This window comes from Delphinus delphis, chromosome 16 (assembly GCF_949987515.2).
Source record: "Delphinus delphis chromosome 16, mDelDel1.2, whole genome shotgun sequence".
Lineage (NCBI taxonomy): Eukaryota > Metazoa > Chordata > Mammalia > Artiodactyla > Delphinidae > Delphinus > Delphinus delphis.
Genome location: NC_082698.1, coordinates 32,554,990 through 32,575,081, shown reverse-complemented (window position 1 = coordinate 32,575,081; position 20,092 = coordinate 32,554,990). Strand labels below are relative to the sequence as shown.

At 42.2% G+C, this 20,092-nt stretch overlaps 1 protein-coding gene and 1 pseudogene across 2 annotated transcripts in view; one reads left to right on the top strand and one right to left on the bottom strand.

Annotated features, from left to right (window-relative positions):
* PLCE1 (phospholipase C epsilon 1) overlaps positions 1 to 20,092 on the top strand; it is a 314,859-nt gene that overhangs the window by 181,973 nt on the left and 112,794 nt on the right. For both annotated transcript variants that reach the window (XM_060034444.1, XM_060034443.1), the window contains exon 4: positions 5,764 to 6,080. In XM_060034444.1, coding sequence (XP_059890427.1) covers positions 5,764 to 6,080 — 317 coding nt within the window. The remainder of the gene's footprint in view (positions 1 to 5,763; positions 6,081 to 20,092) is intronic.
* Positions 1,757 to 16,327, bottom strand: LOC132439786 (mitochondrial import inner membrane translocase subunit Tim29-like; annotated as a pseudogene).

Here is a 20,092-nt window from a genome sequence, read left to right as displayed (position 1 = left end):
CCCCTCCCCCACCCATATTATAGTAGTGTTTATCAGTCGTCTCTCCTAGGATGTTCAGTATCAACAAGGATCTTTTCTTATTCACTGAATCCCAACATCAGTGTAGTCTTAACCCCATTGAGATACATTGGCAGCTAATAAGGCTGGCCCCTGGACACAGAGCACATCCATGGTGACCCAGGCTCAGCTTGGTGTAATGCCGAGTACTGGGCAAGGAGCCAGAATCCTCTGATTCTCTCTCAGCTTTTACCAGTTCCAGGGTTGACCACTCACAAGCTGGATTCTTCAGCAGATCTCGTAGCAATTTAACTCAAGCTTTATGAAAAATACAGTTAGCCATGCCAACCTATCATGGCTCCCTCACATTACGTTAAGAGAGTTTGTGAGATTACTTGGTAAACTCTAGACTTGCGTATGAGACACAGCAATAAAGACCTTTTGATAGGGATCAAAAGGCAAAAAGAGAAATCCATGGGAAGTGGCAGGTTTTGCTGAGCTCTAGGCCAAGCCCAAGGCTCTTACACGGCTTGCACCTAAACTAAAGTTTCTGAACAAGTGCTAACCCTGAGGGAGGGAGCAGAATTCCAGGGGTGGGAGTTATGAAAGCCACAATACCCAGGGCATTGGGTGAAGAGTTATCAAGGAAAAGTACTTATCCAGTGTAGAGGCTTTTCTGGATATTTCTGGGTTGCACAATTTGTGGACAGCCCCTGGGAATGGCAGTTCATAGGCAAGATGAGGGCTTTCTGATCACCAGAAAGGAAGAAAGGAACCAAGGATTAAGTGGATGTCTCTCATAGCAGCATCCCTCAAGGGAAGACTTGGCCCAGACTCCCCTCCTTCAAGGTGGGGCGATTGCCTAGATCCACCGGGAGACCCAAAAGTTTAGGCTGTATGTTTCTTCACGTATATGTTTGGATCCTCCTACCACCCCCATTGTTCCTTCATGAGCCACACCTGTTCTCTAGTGCCTTCTGGAAAATAAAGCTTCCTTCATTTTCTACAGTGATGCTCCATCTCTCCCAATGTATGCTACAGCCATCGGCAATGACTTGCAGTTTCCTAAATAAGCCATGGTCTCTCTCACCCTTAGACCTTTACATAGATCTTTACATATTGCCTTTGGCAATATGGTGGACTAAGGTTCTTTGTTTTTTTTATTTTTTGGTTTCATCTCCTGGTTTATTAACTAGCCACGGGCCGCATCAGTGACATAGGTAGTCTCATTCCTCTAATATTAGTTTTAAAAGTACGATTATAACCCAGCTATGTACACCAACATATTCCTTTCCAGAGGATTCTGTGTTTTCAGGGTTACTGAGGTGTAACATAACCAGAAGCTATGATTCCATATTGATTTCCAGATCAGAAAATGCTCTATCCCTCCAGGTCACTTTAACATCACTATCAATACACCTATGGTAAAAGCAAGTTGCTTTTGCAAAAAGTTTAGTCATCCCAATGTCAATCTCCTGGTGTTTGGTACTGCTTGTAGAAAACGTTACCATTTGGGGGAAGCTGGGGGAAGGGTACACAGGATGTCTCTGTTATTTTTCCAGTTTCCTCTTAGACTACAATTTAAAAAATCAATTTAAAAAAAATGTTACTCATGGAATAGAAGATAAACATTTCAGTTCAAATTTTAAAACAAAAATCTGAAAATTCTTCGGAGAGCTTGGGAGTCACCTAACAACTGTGATGCCTCAGTCAGGGGAAGGGTGAAGCCCAGTGAACAAAGGCTTATTTCCTTCTAAAGCGCCTTACTAACTGGCAGTGCTAAACGTGACATGGCATGTCGCTCTGCTCTCCCCAACTCCTAGACCAAGGAGGCTCTGAATTAGCGTCAGCTCACAATCAACAGGTGAGAGGGAGGCCCCCGATTTTGTGAAAACTCAGGGAGAGAACAGTGCAAATAATTTATTTCTGTCACTCGGCGTTTGAGGCTCACTCGCACCAACTGCACAATCCCCGGCCAACAGTCTGCCAGGGCTCAGAGCCCGATCGGGACCCAGGCTGGTCTGGGTTTCATCTCGCGACTTCCGACGGCACCAGCGGGTCGGCCTGGCTCAGGGCGAGCTGGTCCTTCTTCTCCTTCTGCAAGACCTGCTCCTCCCACAGCGCTGGTCCCACCTGATCGTCGGTGAGCACCACGGGCTTGTACTTCTCGTCGAAGAGCCGCTCGTTGGCCTCCGAGTGCAGCTGGTGGGGCCCGACGGCGCGCAGATGTGCCGGCAGGTGCAGGAACTCGTCGTCGTTGATGTCACAGTCGCGCATCCGGGCCCCCAGCACCCACCAGCGGCCCACGAAACCCACATCCAGGATCCGGTCCAGGAAGTCGACCCAGCCGGGCTACAGGTAGCGGCAGCGGGCCTGGCAGAGGCTGGCCTGGGCGTCGAAGGGGCCCGGGCTCACGTGGTGCAGGCAGCCGCGGCCCCGCAGCAGAGCAGCAGTTGCACGAACGCCTCCGAGTCACGGTTGCGCGTGGCGGGGCGCCAGCAGCAGGAGGGTCCCTGTCGCCTGGAGCAGCGCCTCCTCAAAGGCCACCGTGCCGCCCAGCAGCCCCCCGTACACGGCCGCCCGCACGGGTCAGGCCTTCGCCACCGCCATGTCCCCGCAGGCTTCAGCGTAGTCCCGGAGCAGCCCGCCCACACGCCGGGCTTTGAGGCCGCAGCGTCACCAGTCTCAACGCGGCTTCGGGGCCAAAAGGGACTAAGGTTGTTTGGAACCACTAACCCCACAAGCACCCGAGGCCCTGTTTCCCCCACTGACAAAACTTTTGAGGAGACTGTAATTCCCATGCAAATGATATAGAGATAGACAGCAAGGTTGAAGAGAGCTGCTGTGTGCTGTGATAGTATATGCCCCTCGTGGAATTTATTAAAGGCTCTGAGAAGTCCTGCAGTTAAAATAGAAAAAAAGAAAGCTTGTTTAACTTTGTTTAACCCAGTATGTCTCTAAATTATTAACCAAGGAACGGTGTTTTGCATAAATTCAGTGTTGCACACTTTGGAAAATACCCATTTAAAGCATGGGAACATTCTTATGAATTTATAAGAAGGAAAGGAGAGGGCACTTTTGAGTTTCTATATGCTCCATTCTAATGTAGTTGTAATGTAGTGATTGACGTGATGGTTCCAGGCTGAACAAAGAAGGGAACTGTCCATGCTCTAGGGTCAAATCCCTACCTTTGGAGTTTGAAGAGTTCATTTTATCAGATCAATGCAAGTAAGTAAGCACAAGAATTTGATTTATACTAACTTAAATCACTTGAGATGCATCTAAAATCCAGAATGACAATGTGATATTCTGTCGCTACATGAGGTTGTATGCTGAGTGATCAAGAACACGAGCTCTGAAGTCAAAAAGACCCTGATTCAGATCCCAGGTTCCTAGCTTACTATTTATGTGACCTTATGTGAGCCTCACATAATAATGCTATCTACCTCCTAAATTAATCCATATAAAGTACTGAACTCGGTTATCAGGGAAATAGAACTTGAAGACACTGTGTCTCACAGTAAATTTTGTTAGGCTGTTAGAGTGTCTAGAGATACGACCCTATTCTACTGTAGAATAACTATTAACTGGAGAACATGGGGCTGAGAGCAAACATTGACTGTAAATGAGATCGATAATTATATTCACCAGAAATTTTCTAAAAATTTTTTCACAAGAGAAGAACTACGGTTGCCTGTGGGATTAATGAACTTTGCTCCACAAATAATGAGGAATGATCAGGGGTCACAGAGCTCCTGGGTCTTTAATCCATCATAGAGTTGCCCATGTTGCAGAGAGGGAGATCTGATGGTGACTTACAGCTGAGAGTTGGGGCAACGTGGCCTGTGAATAGGAAAGAGGAGATTAAAGGGGAGCTCAGCAAGAATGAGAGAAGGCGGGAAGTATTTTTAACAGCTGCTGTTTAAATGTGGAACTTGAAGAACACAAAATATGTCCCCAAAAGATTTCTGGGATGTTTCTTTGTGGTGCATGATACAAAATCCCCGAGTAATCCTGCTTTAAGGAAACCTACACTAAAGGTCTACATTATGTTTCAAGGTTTCTAACCTCAGATTTGTGTTTCCTTTGAGTGTGATGCCGTGCTTATATTGAGACACATGGGGCCACTATATTTATTTGAGTTACACCTAGCAGGCTTCTTTTTCTTCTTTTATTCAAATTTGTTTAGGTCTCCTTTATTGCTATTTCCCACAAATCACTAGATTCTTCTTCATTCATTGTAACATCATGTGACTCATGTCTCAAGATACATTGTGATTTACAATATATCATGTTATTTACATATTTTATTACATTATCTCTTCTCTTGCATATTAGATAAGCAGCTGTTTCATAAGATTTGGGAGTTACTTTTATTTCCTTCACAGAGTGCTATGCTTTGAAATCATGTCTTAGAGCTGGTTAATTCTGGGAAGACTTTCTATATATGGTTAATTCCACTGTACATAAATTATCAGTGTCAGAAACTGCAATCTGCCTCTGTCATCATTCAGGCTACATTCTGACTCAATCTGGGGGAAATCTGGTCACTTTCTCAACCATTCAGCAAGTTGGAGAGTGAAGCCACGTAGGCTTGATTTGAGTACCTGCCTTATTTTAATTATTTTCACATATGAGCTTAGAGAGAACCAAATATGATTTTGTATTCCAAATCAACACAGGAGCTCCCAGGACAGACCTGGTTTCCATTTTTCTGTTCCATCCACATCCTTATTGGTTAATTAATTTGAACAGACTGCGTGGCCCGATTTTTGGATCAGAAGATATGGTCGCCATACTCACAGAGGAAGGAATCAGGGAAAGTAGACTCCCCTTTAGGGAAGGTACATAATGAAGGGTAAGGCTAGTTGGAGTTTAAGGGATAAGGGAAGTTTTACTGGTTTGTATTTAAGGATGAGGGAAACTAATATCTGTGTAGGCAAAGAAGAGTCAGTGGGAAGAAAGGGATTGAAGGTGGAGCTATCCACTGAGGCAAAGTGAATTTGTGCTAAGGGAATAATTTTGAGCCTCTGAATGAATGTCTTTGGTGCTTCTATCTAATGCACTCATTAATTTCCCTCTCGCTACCACCTTCTTATTACCAGTTGTGGAGCAGGGAATGAGATTTATTTATTTTGTTTATTTAGATACATCTCCTCATTACCTATTTCTTCCTTACTTGTATAGGTGGTTCTGTCCCTGCACACCTCCAGGTAAATCTCAGTGGAATCAGAGTCTTTGAGGGCTGAATGTTGGCAGAGCAGACCGTGAAGTTTTGAAGCCTGGTGTGCAGAGGGTCCCTGGGTCTCCTGCGTATTCAGACATAGGGTGCATATGCCTATATGTGTACAGGCCTCCTCCCCCTACTGCCTTCTTCCCTCTTCCACTTCAATTGCTGTGCCCATGCCCACCTGCATTTCTTTTCATGGTGATGGTTAGTCCCGGAGGATGAGGAAGCAAATGGTACATTTTACTTCACTGCTACTCTGCAGAGTGTCACAGTGAACTGGTTAGGGAATGGTGTGCTAGATCAGTTCTGCTTCTGAAAACAGGAAACTAAGCCTTCCCCTACCCCCAAGGAGTGGGAGGGGGCAGGCAGGAGAGATATCAGAAAGGTCTCCAAAACGGGAGAGATAGTATAGAACTATTCACCAAGCAGAAACTTCAGTTGAGAAACGTATAAAATTTTGAATGGCTCTCAAGTAAATACCTGTCATAGGGGATACCAGCCTTGGTGTAACAGTGACTTTTGTTGCTTTATTTCAGAACGCCAACCAGGCACCTCTATGGCCAATTCCAGTGCCCTCCCTTCAAGTTCAGCTGGGATCAGCAAGGAACTGATTGATCTGCAGCCCCTCATCCAGTTCCCAGAGGAAGTTGCCAGCATCCTGATGGAGCAGGAACAGAATATTTACCGAAGGGTCTTGCCGGTAGACTATCTTTGCTTCTTGACCCGGGACTTGGGCACTACGGAATGCCAGAGGTCCCTGCCCTGCCTCAAAGCGTCCATCTCAGCATCCATTCTTACCTCCCAGAACGGAGAGCATAACGCCCTTGAAGATCTTGTGATGAGATTTAATGAGGTAAGAAGCCACTCTGAGATGTTTTGTAATGATTTTTAAGCATTTCTCCTTTTAGGTTTGTTTGTTACTGATATCTCATCTACCTGTCTGTCTGCCCACTTCTATGATGACTGTCTCTTTTCCAGGCAATGTCATCCTCTCTTTCACTTCACTCCACCCTTCAGCCTAATTGAGACCATCTCCATCCCATACCATTACCATGTCCACAAGCCTTCTCCCTTTGGACAACCAGTATCCCCCCCGCCCCATTTTCTCTATGCCCTTGCCAAAATATTCTCCCTGGGCCCATTTTCAAAGATTCTCCCCCTGTTCCCACAAGTGCTTTTAAGACCAGATGTCTCAATTTTGGGTTTGGCCAAGGGATCATGGGATCTGTCTGGCCCACTCTGTCTTCCACTATCAGACCTCCTCAGCAGAAATTAAACACTAATATACCTGGGTAAGGACAGCTGGGAGGAACATGGTCGTGAGGGGCAATGAATCACCTCATTCCTGATCTCTGCATCCCATCAAGCTCCTCAGCCCCAGAAAGTCCCTCCATGGCCTCCAAGGCCTTGCCAGAAGCAAGTTCTAAAGAGGACAGGTGTGACCAGAGTCTGGGAACACCTAGGAAGGAGGCAGTGTACGAGCTCTAGGCGCTCACTGGGAGGAAAAGAGCCAATGGCTAGCCACCCTGTGGTCCTGGACCAAGGATAAAGGACAGGATGGAGAGGAGGTCGCCATGCTATGCTAGGGTCACAGGATGCTCCTCTCTCAGGCTTAGAGAACACTTTCATTCCATAGCATAACCCCACACCCAGACCTTTCTGTTCTGTATTTTATTTCTTCTAGACTTCATTTCTATGTCTTGATTTTTAAAACACAAAATTACAGTCTGTGTGTTTGGTGGTTGTTGGTTGGTTGAATTCCACAAATACAGTAGTTTCCTACTTTAGTCATTTAGTAAACTACCTAAATGCTAAGAGGATGCTCCCATCCTAGTTTGTATATATCTCTGATTGACAGAGGATCAATCAGCCTTTGTTACTTAAACACTTTCCAACTATAGCAGTTCACCTTGCAGCCTCCATAGCCTTCCAGTCATGACCCTGGTGATGGTTGTATCACAACAGTGATAAAGCCCAGTGGATGGAAAGTATTAGAGGCTGAGCTCAAGCAATTCTGTATCCAGACATGCCTTGAGCATCATTCCTCAAAGGGAGATCCATTATCCATAGGAATTGCTAATATCCATCTAGCACCGTCATACTAATTATTTAATATGTGCCACTTATTTGTTCCTCACAACAACCCTGGGAGACAGATCCTTGTCATTGACCCCATTTTAGCAATGGGAAAACTGAGACATGAGGAGATGAAGTTCTTTGCCCAAGGTCACACGGGTGGTAGGTGACAACAGTGAGACTCAAGCCCAAAGAGTCAGGTCTCAGAGCCTGGGCTTTGAACCACAACAATATCCTGCCTCTCGCCTGTATCAGGCTCATACTGAGCGTGACACCTGCTAAATTGCAGGTTCCTGGTCCACTCCAAACTGAGTAAGACAGACTCTCTGGGAGTCCACATGAATGCTTGTAAACCACACGGCCCCCAAAGTTGCCTTTTAAAATAAATCTGATGTTCTTGATTTTCCTTGCTGATAAAAACAGAGTGGAAAATGAAAGTTCCAGTAAACTGGGTGATTGTATTAGTGGATTTTACTGTATATCATGAATTATTTTAAACTTCCTGATCGACTCACTCAGACATCCTTAGGACCCTACCCTTGTCCTTTGTCGCTATTGTTGTTGTTTTAAATTCCACCTGAAGTTAAAAGTGATTTGCCTGAACTTTAAAAAGCTAGTTTTAAGTTAGTTTTGGAGAGGGAAAACTTGGATCTCTTCCATTTAGTACCATAACTTTGGGAATCAAAGATGAAACAGTGATTTCACTAATTCAGAATTAGTGATGATATGAACCACAGCTGGGTTAAGGCATGCTTGGGACTATCTCTGAAAATAGTTAAGCTAAGCAACTTCAAAATGTAAACAAGGTTTCTGGGAAAACACCTGAACTACTTAAAAGAACAGTCTGTATTCAAGTATTCTCAAGCATCTATTTTCATACATATTATGTGTATGCCGATTAAAAAATCAGTCTAATGTAGTCATTACAGGCAGATCCCAAATGACCTACACTAGGCAAAACTGGGAGAGCTAAATTCTAGTTGTTTTATATCCTTTCAGCTAAAAAGGCTTCATTCCATTGAAAGAGAATTCTTAAATTCAGATTTCACCTATTTAGAATGGTCTTGCCTCCAAATTAGCGTGGCTTTACTTTCTGTAAAGAAAAAGAAGAAAAGGAGCTAGCATTTAGGACTAGACTGGAGATTGTCACTTTTTTTCTTTTAATTTTATTGGAGTATAGTTGATTTACAATGTTGTGTTAGTTTCAGGTGTACAGCAAAGTGATTCAGTTATACATATACATATATTCATTCTTTTTTAGATTCTTTTCTCATATAAGTTATCCCAGAATATTGAGTAGAGTTCCCTGTGCTATACAATAGATCCTTGTTGCTTATCTGTCAGTGTCACATTTTTTAATCCCACTAATCCTTATGACAGTTGTGTAAGGCAGTTATTATCTCTGACTCACAGGTGAAGAACGTGAAGCTTAAACAACAAGATAAATAATGATAGTATTGGACTGTGGTCCATAGAATAAAGTAAATATTCATGAGTCCATACTGATATAAATAAATAAGTGAATAAATAAATCAATGGGAGGAGAGGGAGAGGTACAGCTCTTACTTATAAAAGATTTCCAATTAATAAATGTAGAAGGGATGAGGGAAATGAGAAATCACCATTAGGACACCCCAGCAATAAATTGTTACAGGCGAGAACCACTGATGAATGCTAAAATTATTGAACAAAATATGAGAAACAAGATATTTGCATAGTCTCAAAGTATCTATTCACAAAATATGTATTAATTACAAAAGGAAAAATAGAACAGTGAGAACCCCAGTAGACACCCACCTTAAGTAAGTGCTCAAGGTCAACATGACCAATAATAAGACATATTGATGTCTTATTACTGGTCACATCTCCTGATGTGACGCACTCAGAAGGACTAGATGTAGTCTCTATGACGTATTTGCCCCCCCTAAAAAAATAACCTAACTCTAATCATAAGAAAAAAACCATCGGGCAACCCCAAATTGAAAGACATTGTACTCTTCAAAAGTGTCAGGGTCATGAAAGGTAAGGAAGGACAGAGGAATCGTCAAAAATTAGAGGAGACCAGGAGTCATGACAACTAAATGCAGTTTGGGATCCTATTAGATCCTGGACTAGAAGAAGGATACTGATGGGGAAACTGGTGAAATTCTAATCAGGCATGTAGTTTAATCAGCATGAATGTATCGATGTTAATTTCCTGGTTTTGATAAAGGGACTATATTTAAGAAAGATGCTAACACTGGGAGAAGCTGGGTGAGCTATGTATGGGAACTCTCTGTATTTTTATAACTTTTCTGTAAATCTAAAATTACTTCAGAATTAAAAGGTTTAAAAAAATAGTGAAGCTCAGAGAGGTTGAGTCACTTGTCCAAGGTCACACAGTGGCTGAATGAATGTCAGAATCCAGATGTCTGTCTTTAAAGTCTATTCTCTTCTCAGCCAACTGCCTTGCCTCTCTACTTGTTAAATTATCAAGTTACAGTTTGTAGTAAAACCAGAATTTCTGATTTTGAATTTAATTAGCCTCGGTCTCCTTTCCCTCTTCCCTCCCTCTCTCTACTTCTGTTCTAAACCTCCTGTGCATCTACCCTTTTTCTACTCCTACCATTTCTATTTTTATCGAATTTCCTATTACCACTCCATTCATTCACTTAAGACTTATTTATTGAGTGCCTACTATGCTATAACCTTTTCTTTTTTAATTGGCGTGTCACACACTCTTTTAAATAAGAAATGAGCAATATATGATGAAAATTTACAACATTATTAGCCCATACTTTGGTTCTGTCAAAATTGGATTCACAAAATAAATGCACTTTCCTCAGTGGAAGTAAAATATATATTTTTTGAACATGGGAGAATCTCAAAGACAAGAGAGAGACTACTAGCTGCACTGCTAGTTACTTAGGAGAGAAGCGAATGCATTTGTTCATACATTCAGTCATTCAGTTAACGTGTTTTCAGCACTTCTCAGAAGCAGGAGACCATGGTGGATAAGCAGTAAGGGAAATGAATAACAGTCTGCGTCTGCCAGAAGCTACCAGTCTTAAATTGTAGTCAGGCATGGGCACAAATCACTCCCAAAAGAGGCAGAAAATACATGCAGTGTGAGTGGCACAGACGGTGGGAGCCGAGGTGTCTAGGTGGGTGATCAGAGCTCTCTCTGCTCAGCACTGGAATTTGCGGCTGGGCCTTGAGGGATGGCTGGGATAGAAGGGGACCATCACGGGAAAGGGAAGGAGGACATTCCAGACGAGAACACAACCAGTTCTTGTCATGAGCAAGAAAGATTCATGACCTAAGGAGGCAGCTTGCCGCTCGTTGTCAGTAAAACCTGAGCATGAGCTAGAAGTTTCCCGAATTCTTACAACTCTTTACGTAATGACTTAACTGTAACGTGGGGAAAGCGGAGAAAATCCCTGATGCCTCTCAAGCAATATTGCTTAACGTTAGTTCTTAGGAAAATATGGTTAAAATGCAATTCCAGGTACAATCATGAAACAACTGAAAGTGTTTGGCTTACATTAAGGAACGCCAGGAGATAAATCATTTAAAATCAATTTAGACTGTGGCTTGGAAGCAATTTGTCTCCCCATTTCCCTATCTCCTGCCCGATGTCAAGACTGGCACTCACCGGAGTGACTTCTCTTTATCCTTGCAAGTAAACAGAAGCAGGTACAAGGGGCTAGGCCCCAAGCTGGTGGTAGTCAAGGGGGCACTGGGGGTGGGCTCCATCCTGCTCCACTTGGTTTGGGAGACAGGGCTTCCTGAACCCTTTTGATCTGGACACCTCTCTGTAGTCATATCCTCGACCTAAAGCTCAAAGAGCCCGTGTTCTCTCTTCCTCCCTTCAGGTTAGGCAGGCTCACTTCCTGGCCACCCACGATGTCTCTTGCTCTGACCGGCTCAAATCATATTGTCCTTTTTCCCTCCTCTTTCTTCCTCTCTCCAGCCTCTACCTGTAGTCCACATTCCTTTTGATCTTACTGTTTTTTAATTCCTCTTCGAATACATTCCAGAGCCATTTATCCCTTCTAAAAGGAGACAGAGAGGCATTTTTGGTAGATAACTTTACCAGAGAGATCACACGCTTTAGCACATGCATTTGAGAAGATATGAAAGGCAAATAAAGATTGAGGAGCATCCTTACTCCCTTTGCGTTCATACCCTTTTCTTGCGAAGGGCTGTGATGGAACATGGTTTGGGGAGGTGGTGTATTCTAGGATCACAGTTCTGAGTTATGAGTTCTCAAACCTTATGACTCATCAATATAGCCTCTGCTCCTGTCCTGTTGTTCACCCACTGATGATCTTTGGGGTTGGAACTCATCATGGTCTGCATCTACAGCTGGTCCTCAGGATCCGTCAACAGAGTAAATTTTCAGCTCGATAACCTACCACTGCCCACATCACTGCCAGACGCTCTTCTGTGTAACAGTTGATTTCTCTGACTGAGGGCTGGTTTTCAGCTTCAAAACGCCATTAACAGGTTTACTTTTTCCTATGCCCTGAGAGAGCAGTTTTTCTTGTCAGGTACGTCTTAGCAAGACCATTCTCTGGGCTCCTCTTTCAAACCAGCTGGTCCAAGAGCAGGTGATGAGGCCAAGATTGAGCCCACAGTTATACTGAGACCCCAGAAGGCTCTGGAGGGATTCCACCTGGCTTTTTGCCCCAGGTGACCTTCCTCTACCCTCCTGTGTTTGGTCAAAGTAAGCAGTCATCAACCCGCTTCTCTAGCCACACAAATGTGGGCAGCCCAAAGTGACACTCAGTGCTGTTCCTTCCATCTGGTGGGTTTCAGCAGACGTCAGCTCAATAGTTTAAAGGCCACCCTCTCTATAAAGAATGCCAAGGTGCAGCTTAACTCTCTGGGAAAGAGCATAAGAATAAATAAACCATCTGGCCAGAGAAGGGCTGTTTGGGCCTGTGTCCTTTCAGCCAGAATTCCTTGGGTACTTCATAAGAGATCACGATCACTTTGACAAATTCCAACATCTAGAAGTCTGTCTGGTCGTAGCCAAGGAAAGACTATTTCGGCATAGTAAGGAAAAAGCATAACATGTGATAATGACCAAATGTGTTCCTTTACTTGGTTTTGAATTTGTACATTTAACCATGTTAGGAAAGTTTCCCCTCCCTCTTTTATGCAGAAAGCCAAGCAAATCATCTGTTCAGGTCTGCTGTACAAACTTTTTTCCTCATGTCTGAATACCCATGAGGTAAATTGTTAATAAAGCCCTCTCAGGGTAAGGGAAATTTCAATTCACTTTGGAAAACCAGATTTTTTCCTTGGGAAAGCACATCTCCCTAGAGGCACACCTCTGAGAGCAGAAATTGTATTCATTCCCCAGAATATTTCATGGCACATTCCCCGGTTAACAGAAATTTTAGTTCAGAAGTTTCTGGACTAAAAAAATACAGTAGGCAGTTAAACCACAGAGACTCAGCTGTGCAGGGCAGTGTTCTAAGAGCAAGGTTATTTGTAGGGGACTTATCTGCCCTGGAGTCTATTGACAGCAAATCATGTTCGGTGGTTCTTGGCAATCAACACCCACAGGATTCTACTCACTCAGCGTAACACTAAGTAAATGATGGGGCTGGAAATGAGGAGGGGCTTCACAGCACACCAGAGCCAATATTCGTGCTCCATCTACCTGGTGCCATTGAATCAAAAGCCATAAGAGCCTTTTTTCCTCACCTTGGTCTCTTATTCTGAATGAAACCGTTTGCTTCACAACAGGATTCAAATATTCTTTACTATTTCAATACATATAACATTGTTAACCTCCTTGTTGACTCCTTGATATTGAAAATGTGTCATTTCCTTTGAACTGGGAGACTGTGATCCTTGAAATTGGTAAGACAGTGGTGTCACAAGGTGTCTGAGAACATTGTCCCAGAAGAGGAACAGAATAAATTGTCATATCCCAGGCAGAAAAGGGATTTAGGTCTTTGGCTTTTAAAGTTTCCTTTTTGGCTTTGAGGGTTCCTTAGGTACTGGATACCTGAGAATGTAGAATGCCAAAAGAAAATTAAAAATTTTACTTTATTTCTTTAGCTTCATTTCTTGATCACATCACCTCTGCAGTCTTTTTCCTCCTCTTTTTCTGTATTTCAATTTTGCATGAAACCTACACCCCCAAAAGTGATGGCTTTGAAATTCAAAATCTTTAGTTACATCTGTACTCCTAGGAAGACTGGGAGTACAGTTTTTGTGGATTCTTTTTTTTTTTTTTTTTTTGGCTGTTCTCAGGCTGTGCTCAGAGTTGGGGCAGCAGGAGAAGGCGGTGGAGAGGGGCTGCTAAGCACCTTGTGAATCAGAACCTCCATGCCTGTGTTCATTCTTTGAGCATCAGACACGATTTCCTTTAACAGTGGCTTTCACTGGTCAGCAGAACGAAAGCAGTGGGCCTCAGAATATATATATATATTTTTAAACATCTTTATTGGAGTATAATTGCTTTACACTGTTGTGTTAGTTGCTGCTGTATAACAAAGTTAATCAGCTATACGTATATCCCCATATCTCCTCCCTCTTGCATCTCCCTCCCACCCTCCCTATCCCACCCCTCTAGGTGGTCAAAAAGCACCGAGCTGATCTCCCTGTGCTATGCGGCTGCTTCCCACTAGCTATCTATATTATGTTTGGTAGTGTGTATATGTCCATGTCACTCTCTCACTTTATCCCAGCTTACCCTTCCCCCTCCCCATATCCTCAAGTCCATTCTCTACGTCTGTGTCTTTGTTCCTGTCCTGCCCCTAGGTTCTTCATAACCTTTTTTTGTTTTTTTAGATTCCACATACATGTGTTAGCATATGGTATTTATTATTCTCTTTCTGACTTATTTCACTCTGTATGACAGTCTCTAGATCCATCCACCTCACTACAAATAACTCAATTTCATTTCTTTTTATGGCTGAGTAATATTCCATTGTATACATGTGCCACATCTTCTTTATCCACTCATCTGTTGATGGACACCTAGGTTGCTTCCATGTCCTGGCTACTGTAAATAGAGCTGCAGTGAACATTGTGGTACATGACTCTTTTTGAATTATGGTTTTCTCAGGGTATATGCCCAGTAGTGGGATTGCTGGGTCGTATGGTAGTTCTATTTTCAGTTTTTTTAAGGAACCTCCATACTGTCCTCCATAGTGGCTGTATCAATTTACATTCTCACCAACAGTACAAGAGTGTTCTCTTTTCTCCACACCCTCTCCAGCATTTATTGTTTGTAGATTTTTTGATGATAGCCATTCTGACTGGTGTGAGGTGATACCTCATTGTAGTTTTGACTTGCATTTCTCTAATGATTAGTGATGTTGAGCATCCTTTCATGTGTTTGTTAACAATCAGAATATTTTTTAAATATACACATGCCTGGAGCCGGTCCCCAGGAGATTCTGTGGACTCTCTGTGGATCCGTGGTGGGCCCAGGGATGTGTATATTTTAAAAGCTCCACAAGATAATACTGATGCCACCAATGGTTGAGAATCACTACTCTAGACCATCAGACAGAGGTATTCAAAGAACAGAACAAAGCTGTATCCGAAAGCAAATAGGGAGGAAATGATTCCTGTCTTTGGAATAGGAACTATTATAATAGTTGATAATTGTCCAAAGGAAATTTAAATAAATGTGATGACTTGCTTGCTTTCTCTTTCTTTCTTTCCATCCTTCCTTCCTTCTTTCTTTCTGTATTTTTTTTTCATTCTTTGCTCCTAAAGGACTTGGTTTTGGAATCTTAAATATTCAAACTATTTTGTTACTATGACAGGATATTTTTATTCTTATTTACCCTGCTTAAAGCTCACATCATGTTTTTAGGATTTAGCCAACCTAGAAAGAGAACTGCCAAAGCCACTGACCCACTGGAGGCCTGTTTTATTCTGTTGAAAGCAGGCATCAAGTTACCACTCAATCCTGGGGCTGATAGAAGTAAGAATGAGTCCAGTGGAAATTAGTAAATAGACAAGTAAGATTTTGACATACATGAATAGTATTTTTTAAATGAAAATAGTTAACATGACTCAGAGAAGTAGTGCAGCATCTCCTCAAGGCCCAGTGTTCTTTTCCATCAGACATATCACTTTAAATGACACTGAACGCTGTGGGAAAGACCGGGTATGCTTTTGTCAGAGACTGGGATTTTGAGCCTCTCTCCAGGACTGAATTAACTGACCCTATTAGGATGTTTAATTCAACTCTCTGAAAAACCACTGTCTTAGAGATCCTTACTGCACATGTAGGAGCCAAGGAGGAATGTATTTATGCTTTGCTAAGAATCTACATTTGCCAAAGAGATTTAAACATTCATAAATCCAATTGCCTTCTCAATGCCTCCCGTTGGCTTTTTTCATTCAACAGATTTTTATTAAGTACCAACTTATATTCTAGGTACTGTTTTGTGTGCCGGGGATATAGCAAAGAACAAGACAGATCCCTTCCACACACAGAGCTTACATTCTAATGTCTAAAAGGCATCTCAAATATGGTCAGAATAGAACTACTGCCTTCTCACAACCCCATTCACATACTACCCAGTATCTTCCCTATTTATCCCCATCTTCCCCATCTCAACATCTACCTGGGTGCTCAGTCTAACAACCTAGGAGTCGTTCTTGATCTACTCTCTTTTCCCAAACTGCCAACATCCAAACCATCAGCAGGTCTCATTTGCTCTACTTACAAAATACATCTTGAATCGGACCACTCCTTAGCATTTCACCCGCCACCACCCTTAGAGCCAGTCACCACTGCACTCACCTCCAGTATTGCTTTCGTCCTTGCATATCCTATAATCCAATCCAAGATCACCCAGCGGCCAGAGTGACCTTTTAGAAACATAAAGCAGATCAGGTCACACCCTTCCTGAAAATCCCCCAAGGTCTTCCTCTTGCATTTGAAATAAAATCCAAAACGGCAAGACCCTGCATGATTTTGCCCCTGTTGACTTCTCCAACCTAACTTTATACCATCCACCCCTCTCTCTGTCTCTGTTCCAGCCACACTGACTTTCATTCTGTTCCTGAACACACTGAGCTAGTTTTCCCCACATAGACTTTGCACTTGCTGTTCCCTCTGCCTAAAACCATCTTCCCCCCACTGCTGTCTTCTTCTGAGCATGTCTTCTGATCATGTCTCAGTTCAAAAGTCAGGGAAGCCATTGACTTGTTTACTTTTTTCCTTAGAAACCTGTTTAACCTCTTCATTGCTGTATGTCTGGTTCTCCGCAAAGTGCCATTTACGTACTAGATGGTCAATAAATACTTAATAATAACTGGTGTTAGCAATTGTTTATTGAAATAGGAGCTGTTAGAAATAATAAGGCAAACAAGACATGCCCCTTTGTTCAGGGAATTTACAATCTAGTTCTAGGCATATAAGACATAAAATATTGAATAAATATACATATTTAGAAAAAGGCAGTGCTTTTCACGGGAGAGACAGTGGTTAGAGACATGCCATAGGTAGTGGAAAGAGTATGATTCTGTTGCTAAGTCTGATTTTGAGTGCAGGTTCTGCCACTTACTCACTATCGGAATCTAGACAAATAAGTGATCACATAACCTGATTTCAGCTTTGTATTTCCCACCTGTAAAATAGGATAATTTTATCAACTTCACTTGGTTGTTGGAACATTTAAGCAAGCTAATGTGTATAAGATCCCCCAGCACGGGATAAGTACTCAATAAATAGTAATTAGCAGGATTCCGTGCCACATGAGAGACAGGACTGATGTTCCGTGAGAGTGGAAGAGGGAGACCACACAGGCACATGTCCCTTGAGGATGACCAAGGACTTCAGAGCCTTGGAGGTTGGGAAGACTTTTGCCAGACACAATTATGAACTTTATCGTTGATGAAGTTTCAGAGGTTATGTTATGTTCTCCTATCTCCACCAAATGTAGGAAGCTCTCCCTTGCATATTCTTATCTAGCTTTTACTAAAAACTTTCAAAGACAGAGTTCACTCCATTTTAATGAGCTTATGGTGTTAATGGAGCATAATTTGTTTTAAAATCCTGCCTTAAATCGAACTGAAATCTGCCTCCTTATAAATTCCACCTGTTGCTCTCAGGGGAATAATAGAAATTGCCTTCCTTTGGTCTGGTTCTCTTGAGGTTGGACGTTCCCCACATTGTCCAAACTTATATTATTTTTCAATATTCTTCTTTAAAGTGAGTCTCCCTAATCTTTTCTGGACAGTGAGACTCTCCCTTTTTATAGTTGGGTCATTCTCCCGCTCTTTACTTTTTCCATCTAATTATTAGCCCCTGAAGGTCAACTAAAACCCCTAGACTTTTAGCATGCAAACGGCCATGCTCATCTTTTCTCTGTGTATAGGTTGCCTTGTTTGTTGTTTTCTTATGTGGATGTAATATTTTATATTTAAGTCTACTAAATTTTCTCTTTTGGGGCATTTTGAGTATTAATTTAGTTATGCATTGAATTAGCTACCACTCCCCATACTTTTTATATTCAGGCTTGATACATATGTCTCAAGTTTTTTAATGTAAATTGTAGGTAAAAATGTCAAACCAAATAGGAATTAATAGGAAGCCTTTTGGCACATCATTAGGCTGCTCATCAGGCTGGCCTTGAACCATTTATCCCCTCCTTGCACAGTGTTTTTAAGCTAGATGTGAATTTCCTTAATGCAGTCATCTGACAGATGTTTCTCATTTTGTCTCTGGGTATAACTTGAGATGCTCTGTGAAATGATTTCTTAAAACCAATAAACACCCTTGATATGTAAGTCAAATTATCCTCTAAATAGGAAAGAAAAAATGTGGTTAATTTGACAAATAGCTGTTTGAGGATGTCTAATGGTTATTCCATTTATTTACATAACGATGATGATGATAATGGCAATGTTGGTGATAGAGAAATTAATAATGTAGCCACTGTTAATTCTGTGCCTTGCACTGGGCACCATGCCAAACACTTTACATACCTAATCACGTAGTTTTCATGCAACCCTGAAAGATGTGAATCACTGCTTTATTTTACAAATAAGAAAACTGAGATTCAGAAATGCTACATAATTTGCCCAGTATCACATAGCTAGAAAGTGGCTAAGCTAAGATGAAATTCAGGCTTTCGTGACCCCAAAGCCCAAATTCTTTGTTGTATTGCTATACATGTAGCACTATGCATCTATCAATAGTTGCACAATAAATATTTGCCCCAGGAAATACCATGAATAAAGGAATGAGGGCAGAAAATGCTGGTTTGTTTGAGGGATTTGGGGGGTAACCAAGTAAGACTAGAACAGCATCTCCCATAGTTGTGGTGTGGGATGTCTGTATGCATTCTATGGAAAAATATTGCCCCATGGTCTAACATATATGCCACTTGCTGGGCAAACAGTGATAACTAAGTTTTCCTTTCTGCGTTGCAGGACTTCTCAGGTCATTTATTGTGCTCGTGTACACTGGGACTCTCTTAGAAGACAGTATGTCACAAACATACATGAGTATTGGGTATCTATAGGCCTGATACCTATTATAGAACATGCTTTAAGAAACTCTGTCACATAGGAGAAGTAGGTGGATCTGTCACATAGGGGAGAAAGTGGGTCTGGGCCCTAATGCCTTAGCCTCTCAAAGCTGCTTGGCTACAGATCCTTTGAGAGCTGGAGAAAGAACAGGGAAGGAAGTGAGGATTCAGCTCCAGGTCAAAGCAGGGCAGATTCTGTAGAAGGTGGGGTCTTGGTCCCTCCTGTCCTGGCACATGGGTCTGAATCACATGGTTTTACCAGGTGAGACCCTAATCTCGTGATTCGGATTTCATAAGCCTCACACAAACACAAGTTTCATTCCTTTATCGTTACACCTCATACTTTAAAAATTATACAGACGCTAAAATCATGTATAAATCAACAGGGTAGAAAACGTGCAGGACAGGCCCTGGACAAAAGATGCAGCCAAGAAGTTGGCTGGCATTTCCAGCTTCCACAACAGTCTCTTCTATTCTCCCTCCCCCTCCCCCGCCAGGTACGCACAGCCGCCATGAGGCCCAGTACCCCTCAGCCACACCAATTCATGTTCAAGTTGCCTTATCTTTTTGTTCTGAGTTATTCTGTAATTTTTAAAATGCTGTTCTCTTCCATGAAAAGTAAAGTCACCATATATTTGTGGCAGTTCTTTATTTGGATCAATCGAATATATAAATGCAACAAATACTCCGTGGAAGCAGAGAAAATCAAAATCTGTATATTTAGAGTCCTTTGATCTAATACTGACTAAAAAGCTCCCTATTGCTATATAAAATATGATTTTTAAAATTTTTAGCTGGAGAAGGTAACAGCCAATCTTGGGGGAAGTTTTTAAGGTATACTTAAATTAAAACCCTTAATCAAATAGTGACACATTTATACTGTGCTTTACACTTACACAGAGCTCATCACACAAGTTATCTCATTTAATCCTTATAGGGCCACTCTGATTTTGGATCTGGGGCTCCAGTCTGTCCTTCTGAGTCCAAGTCCAGGGCTCTTCCCCTCCATCACTGCAGCCTTTCACTCCTGCTGCATGCCTAGCATTTTGATAGATACTCCTAGAATAGCTTTTCCTAAACATTGTGCTGCAGAACCCTGGTTTCTCAACCTGCTCTGGAGGAGAAAATTTTTTTTTAAATTCATGGTTCAGTACCTTCCAGAAACATCTTTGCAGCTTCTTTCTTCTGTATTGATATTCCCAATGCACATTAGTGTACTGAAGGCTTAACAAGTCCAGCAATAAAAACACTTACAGTTCAACAGCATTTCACAAATGTATTTCAGCTC